The sequence below is a fragment of the Pangasianodon hypophthalmus genome, chromosome 5 (genome assembly GCF_027358585.1).
Source record: "Pangasianodon hypophthalmus isolate fPanHyp1 chromosome 5, fPanHyp1.pri, whole genome shotgun sequence".
Classification (NCBI taxonomy): Eukaryota; Metazoa; Chordata; class Actinopteri; order Siluriformes; family Pangasiidae; genus Pangasianodon; species Pangasianodon hypophthalmus.
Window position 1 is genome coordinate 22,374,715 of NC_069714.1, and position 9,914 is coordinate 22,384,628.

The following is a 9,914-nucleotide window of genomic DNA, read 5'->3' on the forward strand; positions in this document are numbered from 1 at the left end:
AATCATTTAAATACAATTCGTGATTAGGGTCAATTTTACATGAAATTATGACATTCAGTTGTATGTATGTACAGATAAAAGGTATCTAGTGCTGGACAATTATCATGCTGGACACTGTGTTGGATGTTCATTGTTGCATTCAGTGCTAGGGCATGTATAAATCTCTAGTAGAGATTTTTTTTTTTTGGCCAAAAACTTTCACAAGGCATCTGGTTGAGACCAGAGGCGTGCATCAGGACTGGGATCCCACAGGACGCAACTAAAATTCATTTTTTACTTTCAGATATGAAGCTTGCGGAATAAACAAAGACCATGTTAAGCTGAATGTGTGGCACTGCAAATTGTACAGTATTTACAGCATCATTAGTAACTGTCTGGTCAGCGTCATGGTGGTTTTATATCAGGCTACTAGTTTGGGAAATAGACCCAGCAAAATTTGTTAGAAATGATCACGGGCAGGTGAAAAACAAATACAATAACTGCACAAGCTGAATAAAATAAAAACAGTCCTGCGTGATAGTGAAGGAGTTCATATTAAATTAAAAACAACAACAACAACAAACAAAACCCTTCAGTTTTAGACCACACCCACTTTCTGGTTTAAATCTGATTACAGATACAGATATTTGGAGCACTAAACAGATACAGACATTGTCACTGCACTTCTCCCCTAGTCACTAGATGCTTTTACTTGCTGATGTTATTAAGGTCGATACTATAAGTTAGTTTTGGTGGACTGTCATTCAAAGTTTGTTTTGTGACTGCTGTTTGCTGCAATATTTTGAATTTTGAGCTCTACTGTATTTACTTTCTATCTTTCTGCCCTTTCTAAAACTATCTTGCACTTGTTTCAGGTCTACTGGTCAGAACCCAGTCTTGTCGCACTTGTATCGGCTCATTTAACTGCTTTCTTTCCCAGAAAATCCTGGCCAGGATTTTAAAGAGTGGCTCTTGGGTCAGAAACCATAAATTCTAAAGATTAAGGTCTATGAATGATCTCCATCATGTTTCAGTTTGCCAGCAGTGTAACTGCAGCTTAGAATATAAGCATGGAGTAATCCAGGCCTAATAGGCAGTTTCATAAAGTATTTTGAGATGACTTCTCTTACATAGTTCAGGACTAGTTCTGAAATTATGCTGAGAGTAGTGATTATCAAGAAACCTTTTTTTATTGAAGACTGGACCAGGCTTAATGTGTGGTGACAAAATAAATTCCTGAACAACTCGCAATTCATATCATTCTAAAGCTCTGATACACACTCAACTTCTCAGACTTCCCAGAAATCAGACCAAAATAGGCTACCGATTTTCCCAAAAGCATCACACACAAGTTCATGTAGAACAACAGCAGAGCAAGTGTGACTTTAAAGAGGTGTTTTGTGGTGAAAATGACCATAGTGTTCTGATATATTTAAAAGCTTAGATCCTGGAATAGATTGTGAGATCACTGTACTCTCTGTGACCGTTTTAGGGACCTGTACTCGATTCGCATGTGCATTACATGTGCATAATTGAATGAAATATCAAAAGAAGATGCATTTCACAATTTAAAACCTAACAAAACTGACCACGCTTCACCAGTATATAAAACATCAACAGCCTCTTCTAAAGCACTGGACGCTGGTAAAAGAAATCTGACATGCATTATTATTGTCTTGTACAAGGAGACAGTCCAGACTCTGCATTGAAGCGGCAGAACTTGTGAGGCTTTGCCAAAAGTTCAGCACAACAGGCCGCCTTGGACATGTGGTTGGGGTATTGTGAAAGCCTGGACGTTTTTTTCTGGAAAAAAACAGGCAGAAGACTTTCATCATGGTTGAAAGAACAGATTCTGAGGAACATCAGAAAGCACACCTTGACTATTTATTTTGTTTTTGACTAATATGGACCCAAACTAGTACATTACAGTGAATTAGAAAAAAATGCTTTTTTTTGTTTATATAAAAACAAATAAGTCAAATACATGGGCTATTACAGTAAGAGGGTTTGTATTCGTTTCTCAAATGAGGAAATATAGGACACGATGTGCTTTGAGACAGACAAACTGGACTTAGCTTATTAACTGCTGCTTAACTAGCCAGTTAATAAGTTTTTGGTTTTCTAAGAGGAATTCATATCAAAAGAAAAAAAAAAAAGATTTCCAGGATGAACAAACCAGTTGCACTACTGCTACTACTACTACTATTACTAATACTACTAAAAACAAAGTGGATTTTTGTTATTCTGTATATTAACATTTATTGCAATGTGTTGTAAGGTTTCATAAATGTCCTGGATATTCTCCGCTGTGCTTTCAGACATCAGTAGAAATCCTCAAAACAGTCTACTATGTAGTGAACAGTGTACTATGTAGTGAACAGTGTGATTCAGACACACCTGTTTCTTTTTAGAAATTATTTTAATACATTATGGGAGAATTCGTTAAAAGATTCATATGATTGTGTGATTTTAATTATGAAAAACAAGCGAAGATGCATTCGTCTCTCTGATGAAAAGAAGCCTAAGGCCACGGGAAGGAGCTGTGAAAAGGAGAACTCGGACCATAGAGTCACGTGCGGCGCGCAAGGTGTAAAACACCTGACGTCATATATGAGCGTCTAAAGCGCGCGGCAGAAAAAAAAAAAAACGAGAGTCAATCTGTTTAACAGAGAAAGTCATTTAATGGTCGTATTAAATGTCTATTCGTTGTAGGTTTTAAACATAGACATTAAATAATAATAATAATAATAATAATAATAATAATAATAATAACAACTATTATTATTATTATTATTATTATTGTTATTAGTATTATTATTTAAGTATTGTATTATATAAGTATTGTCTAATGTTTATATAATTTGTATAATTCAATTCAATTATTAAACATCCCAAAGCGTGTATTGCCGCACTGATGATGATGATGATGATGATGATGATTATTATTATTATTATAGTTGTTGTTGTAACAATTTCAGAATGCATTAATGTTGAAAGATTAGTGTGTAGACAGGACCATCGGGTATAAACGGGGCAGGTCATTTTTGTACAGATAATTGCTATAAATAATTGTACACTATGGACACAACAGTATTTGACATGTAGCCAGTGATTTAACTGATCTGAGGTAGTTACAGTGTTTTTGTTGTTGTTGCTGACTACTGAAAATTTGATGGTTACTACTACTACTACTACTACTACTACTACTACTAATAATAATAATAGCTCTTCTTCCTCTTCTTACTATTATTATTATTATTATTATTATTATTATTTGTTGTTTGTAGAAAACTGTAGAAGATTTGAAAATTTGATGGTTGCTACTACTACTACTACTACTACTACTACTAATAATAATAATAATAATAGCTCTTATTATTATTATTATTATTATTATTATTATTATTCTTTGTTGTTGTTGTGAACTGATGAATTGTCGGTTGTGCTTACCCTACACTGATTAGAAGATATTTGTTAAAGATTTCTCTTGATGAGAAGTGAGGCTGCTTGTGTGGCGTCTCTGCAGAGACACAGTGTAAGAGTGTAACTTAAACCTGGTCCCTCCTGTGCGCTTGTCAGCCAATCAGACGCGACGCCACCTCCCCCTTCATCTATTTAGCATCAGAGACTGGACTAAAGTTTCCAAACCCATCAGGCCAAAACTTCCTCCGGGACCAGAAGTGAGGAGGCTTTAGTGCCCATCAGAGCGAAGAGCAAAACGAGAAGACAGCACACACACTGACACACACACACACGCATACACACACTCACACACATACACACACTCACACACACACACACACACAGTGAGGTGGAACATCCAAACTCTTGAAAGCTTTTTTTCTGTGTCTTGTCATCCCGCACGGATTTACTTTCTCACCACGGATCCGCAGGCGGAGAGCGTGTTTTGCCCCGTGCCCTTACATTTCTTTAAACGAGAAATGGAAGAGAGCTCGAGCTCCCCCGTGTCTCCGGTGGACAGTCTCGGGACCAGCGAGGAGGAGCTGGAGCGCCAGCAGCAGCAGCAGCAGCAGCACAGGCGCTTCGCCCGGAAGAGGAGACCGAGTAAAAAGTCCAGCGAGGAGGACAGCTCTGGAGGAAGCCCCGGCTCTGCTAAACGGAGCAAGAAGGCGAGTCCGAGCCGAGCGCAGTCCTACGAGGAGCTGCAGAATCAGCGCGTGCTGGCCAACGTGCGCGAGCGCCAGAGGACTCAGTCTCTGAACGAGGCGTTCGCGTCTCTGCGCAAGATCATCCCGACCCTGCCCTCCGACAAGCTGAGCAAGATCCAGACGCTCAAACTGGCTTCCCGCTACATCGACTTCCTCTATCAGGTGCTGCAGAGCGACGAGATGGACAGCAAGATGTCCAGCTGCAGCTACGTCGCGCACGAGAGACTCAGTTACGCCTTCTCAGTGTGGCGGATGGAGGGCGCGTGGTCCATGTCCGCCTCGCACTAGCGACGGCCAACAGCGCGAGACACCACTGCCACACGGGTATGACCCACACACACACTCACACACACACACACACACACACACACACACGGGTTTTTTTTTCCCCGAAGGTAATCCTGCTATTTTGTTTACGCATGACTTTAGTTTTAAGGTAAAATGAAATTGCTGCCTGAAAACTGAAATGTAAATAATTAAAGTTTATTATGTTACCTAAACAACAGTGGAGAATTTAAATGAAATAAAAATATGATCACAGAATATTTAGATGGTTTAAATGGTTTTGATCTGCTACAATACTACTACTACTACTACTACTATTAATAATAATAATAATAATAATAATAATAGTAGTAGTAACAATAATAGGAGCTGGATGGTTTTAATAATTAGAATGAATTATAACTGGGCTTCTGGAAGTGTTCAGTGTATTTAAGTGTGTTATCAGTGATAAAGCCAGATCCACTCCTGACATGCATGTCTCAGTAGCATGAGCTATTTATAATGCCTTTAATAAATCTAAACTTGGACATCAGTCTAGCTTATTTTTCTTTCTTTTATAGTTTATTTTTCTGAAGAGTTTAACAAAAGAACAAGGCTATGTAATTATTTAAGATGGTGGAAAGTCAGTTTATTAGTTTGTAGAAAATGTGAGGTTGATGAGGGAGAGAGGCACCACAGGAATGCTTCATTACTTCTGTGTAATTTCTGTAAGCTCTGTGGAAACTATTTCCTCTCGAAGCATTTAACAGAGCCTCTTACAAAATGAATCTTTTCTGTAAGATGTGAGGTGAAAATAATACAAAAAACATGACAGTTCTCCAACAACCGCCTCTCCTTAGCGTAAAACTACACTAAAGCTCCATACAACGAGAACAACTGCACTTTCAAGTGGAAAAATACACACACTTAAATACACAGTTAGAGTTATACATTTAAATAGCTAAAATAATTAGTCTAAATGCTAATTTTTCTATTTGTGGAAAATGTTTTTTTTTATTTTTATTTTTTTATTAAATTTTAGGTATAATCAGTGCAGTTTCAAAAGATTATGTTTAAGGTTAGTTGTGAAAGCTCCTGTGATAGCGTGATACATCATAAATAATAAATAGCAGAATCTCTTACTGCATAATGCGAACACTGCAAATCCCAAGATATTTTCTAACATATATACATTTAAAGGAAATTATTATAATAATACAATGAATTTCAGATAATACAGATGATTAGTAAAGAAGACATCTCAACTGATTTTTATAGCCTTAATAATTTAATCATTTAATAGTTTTAATAATCGTGCTTATGTGAAAGTGCGGCATGTGGGAAAAACGAAACTTCTTGCTTTTGTAATAACAATAACGTGTCAGATTGCGTCTTTGTTATATTTGAATAGTTTTACTGGTGTTACTCTTTAAAGAGAACCTAACGTCAGAATATAAATGTCAAACCTAGTCATGAGCAGTGATGATGACTCTCTCATACACAGTGTACAGAGTGATTCTGTTGGAGTGTATGCGATTCTGTTGGAGTGTATGTGAATCTGGTGGAGTGTATGCGATTCTGTTGGAGTATATGTGAATCTGGTTGAGTTTATATGAATCTGGTGGAGTGTATGCGATTCTGGTGGAGTGTATGTGAATCTGGTGGAGTGTATGTGAATCTGGTTGAGTTTATATGAATCTGTTGGAGTGTATGCGAATCTGGTGGAGTGTATGCGATTCTGGTGGAGTGTATGTGAATCTGGTGGAGAGTTTGCAATTTTGTTGGAGTGTATGCGAATCTGGTGGAGTGTATGCGATTCTGGTGGAGTGTATGTGAATCTGTTGGAGTGTATGCGAATCTGTTGGAGTGTATGCGAATCTGTTGGAGTGTATGTGAATCTGTTGGAGTGTATGCGAATCTGTTGGAGTGTATGTGAATCTGGTTGAGTTTGTATGAATCTGGTGGAGTGTATGCGAATCTGTTGGAGTGTATGTGAATCTGTTGGAGTGTATGCGAATCTGTTGGAGTGTATGTGAATCTGGTTGAGTTTGTATGAATCTGGTGGAGTGTATGCGAATCTGTTGGAGTGTATGTGAATCTGGTTGAGTTTGTATGAATCTGGTGGAGTGTATGCGAATCTGGTTGAGTTTATATGAATCTGGTGGAGTGTATGCGAATCTGGTTGAGTTTATATGAATCTGGTGGAGTGTATGTGAATCTGGTGGAAGGTTTGTGCTTTACACCACTGAGAGAGCAGGAGAGAGGGCAGGTGTAGAGGCTCATTTTCCAAACCAAAATGACTAGATTAAATCACGCTGTTATTTTGCAGTGACGTCATGCCACGGCAGGGTCTGGGCAGCGTGTATAAAGTGTAAAGGCGTTTTCCTGAAGGCCATGTGCTCCCACTTACAACCAAATCACTTACTCATTAATGACTTCCCATGCCAATATACCATATGGCTCTAATGCGTACTGTAAGAAAACACTACGAGACTTTACACTTTATAATACATAATATATGCTTTTAATGATTCTTTTTTTAATTTACAATTTAATTAAAGGTATGGTGTTAAATTATCATGATCTGTGTTGACATTTTTGTAGATCAATATCCTATTATACGGCATTATCATGATGCTTATCGTCCCTTTTTTGTTTCTCTCCTCCAGACTGTTTACTTCCACTATTTCTGAAGACACCAAAGGATTTATTGAAGAACCCGTGAAGCTTCATGCCATGACCAAAGACACAATCTGAGCTCCATAATATGGACTGAAAGTGCTGATGAAGCCCAGAGTCAGGGAAAGCTCCACTTCACCTCCACAGAGAGAGAGAGAGAAAAGCAGAGCATATCTGATACTTATTCATTTCCACAATTTAGACCTAAACGTCCTTATGGTGATAGTAAAGGAAAGCCATCTTCTATCTTTAATGAAACTATATTTCCCCTTGAAATAGAAGAGTTTATATATATATATATATATATAGATGTATATGATTTTTTTTGGTAAAGTATTGTACATAATGCTACCTGTGAGTTTGGTCAGTTTTTAAGGGGACCAGTACGATTTAGAGTAATAGTTTCCTGCATGGATTACTGCCTTTTTTACATTTAAAACAAAGAAACAAAAAAATCTTTTGTTCTATGCAAGAATTTCAATTTCCGTCCATTAAATTGTGCTTATTTATTAAAACATATTTTTTGAACAAGTAGGTTGATCTGTGGATTATCAGTGGGTTTTGTTATTGTTTTTGGGTTTTTTTGCTATTGTTTTCTGTCCATGTTAAAGAGAACATATTTATTTCTTACAATTAATAACACAATGGCAGACAGTGAGCACAAAGTTTTGATCTGTTTTGAAATGAAAGCTGTTCATTAGGAGCCAGTGTTAAAGCTTTATCCGCCTCAGTAGCGCCATAACATTTCAACTGCTGGAGCTGGAGACCAAATGTCTTTGTTAACGACCAAAACGAGTCGATCTAAAGAGCAGATTGATTCTCCTTCAGCCCTGTATAAATGGAAAGCTGCCACACTTGCAAAGCGTGAAATTGTTTACAGCTCATTTTGCTCAGATAAAGATCTGCAGAATAAAACAGAGCGATGTGCCATGCGCTGACTGTGGCTGATACAAGTGTACATAAATGTTGTGTGTAGTGCAGAACTAATGATTAACCACAGCGAGGAGATCTCTATCTTCTCAATCTACAATACTGATCATTTTCCTTGTCACTGGGGTAGTGCCATTAAGGGGATGGTGTTTTTGTTTTTTGTTTTTTTTTAAACCATGAACATCTTTAAAAAATAATTTCAGGTGCAACCAATAATGTACCTCAAATTGTTGGTTTGACCTTAAGGACTTCTGGTCTAAAAGATCATTATAATAAAAGATAATTAAAGATATACCACATGTACCTTCCTGGATAAAAGATACACATTAAGGTACAAAAGACTTGAAAGTACCACCCCCGTGACACAAAAAAATACAGTTTGGTACTTTATTTCTGAGTGTGTACTGGTAGAGACAATGACGCTTGTGCAGTTTTCACAAGTTTTTTTTTTTTTTTTTTTTTTTTTGCAACAGATATCCAACAGCAAAAAAGTGGACTTGTGGAATTTAGTTTTCCATTATGCTTTTGTGTTGTTGGCCCTGAAATCTTCAGTAATGTTGAGGAAGGTGCGGTTCAGATTGGACTTCAGTCCTTTAGTCCAAAATTATGTGCACCTGCCAAACTCTGCACTACCGCCACATTCCTTCACTTTACTGGAATGAGGATTCACATCCCAAGCTTAAATTCTTAAACGCAACAGAGAAAATAGCCATTCGTTTTTTTGTTAACTCAAAAAAAGAAAGAAAGTATTTTCATAGCAAACAAAGAAAGGTAAATAAGGTCAAAAAGGAGGGGATCCTATTAGGATCTAGATCAGTGTGTGTGTGTGTGTGTGTGTGAGAGAGAGAGAGAGAGAGAGAGAGCTGCATGTAAAAGCCAGTAAAAAGCATTACTGGTGTGTGTGTGTGTGTGTGTGTGTGTGTGTGTGTGTGTGCGAGGCCTCCATCGGCAGCGTACTATGTACAGTCTCATTATCTGAGCGCTCAGATGAGAGGCTCAGTTCCAGCCAAGAGCCTGAGGGCCCCGGGCCACACTTCCAACACTGTGCCAGGCCCAGATGGTTCCCGTAAAAATCAGACGGAAAAAGCAGCAAAAGTTTAATTTGCAGTAAAATGGATAAAGTGAAGGTTTATGCTGTGTGTGCCTCAAAATGGAATTCATTCTGGCTCAGTGTGGGGGGTGGACGCTGGTGTGATACTGTGACTCAGAAGTACCTTGTTACTTTCCTTAGACTCTTTGTACTGAAAATAGTGACTGTTCTTGAGGCTAATCAAGACTTCCCCATAATGTTTTTATAAACTTTATTAAAAAACATATTTATAGAGGTAATTTAGTTTAGTTTACTCAGTATGAACACTGACAATAAATTCACAGGAAGTTTAGAAGTAAACTCGTGGAGAGACTTAGTGCTGGTATCTACTTGAAAACAGTCTCAAACGGGTCGATGTTAATGTCGTATAACAGCCATGACTTCTACGTGTCACCTCTTCTGCACTCGTAGCTGCTCTGAATGTATGCTGAGTGCTTTTACTGCCACAATGTCACATGAAAGCCAAAAATTCTCTATGTCCTAGCCAATACATCTCATGAGATTTCTGCAATGCTACTCAAAAATTTTAGATAGGATCCAACATCAGGGACTTAATCTCTTTGGCTCGGAAAGCCTCTCCTCGGGTTTTGGATCTCAAATTCTTAGATCCAGGACAGGGATGACTCTAGTCACAGTCGCTGGACATGCGCCTTTCCTGTAGTTCTGGGGACTTCTAAGGTTGAGAGAGATGTGGTGCTAGTAAGAGTCAACAGAGTATTATTAAAATGAAGCATGTATATATAAGAAGCTGTCACTTCTACTGCAAATGAAACCTGTAGTCTGCCGACGGGTATTTATGAAGT

The 9,914-nt window shown here is 37.9% G+C and overlaps 1 protein-coding gene across 1 annotated transcript; it reads left to right on the forward strand.

Moving 5' to 3' along the window:
- The first annotated feature begins 3,632 nt into the window (after positions 1–3,632).
- twist2 lies at positions 3,633–7,625 on the forward strand. The gene is made up of 2 exons (XM_026912804.3): positions 3,633–4,472; positions 7,082–7,625. Exon 1 carries the CDS (start codon positions 3,921–3,923, stop codon positions 4,434–4,436), a length of 516 nt encoding a protein of 171 aa, XP_026768605.1. The 5' UTR covers positions 3,633–3,920; the 3' UTR covers positions 4,437–4,472; positions 7,082–7,625.
- The last annotated feature ends 2,289 nt before the right edge of the window (positions 7,626–9,914 follow it).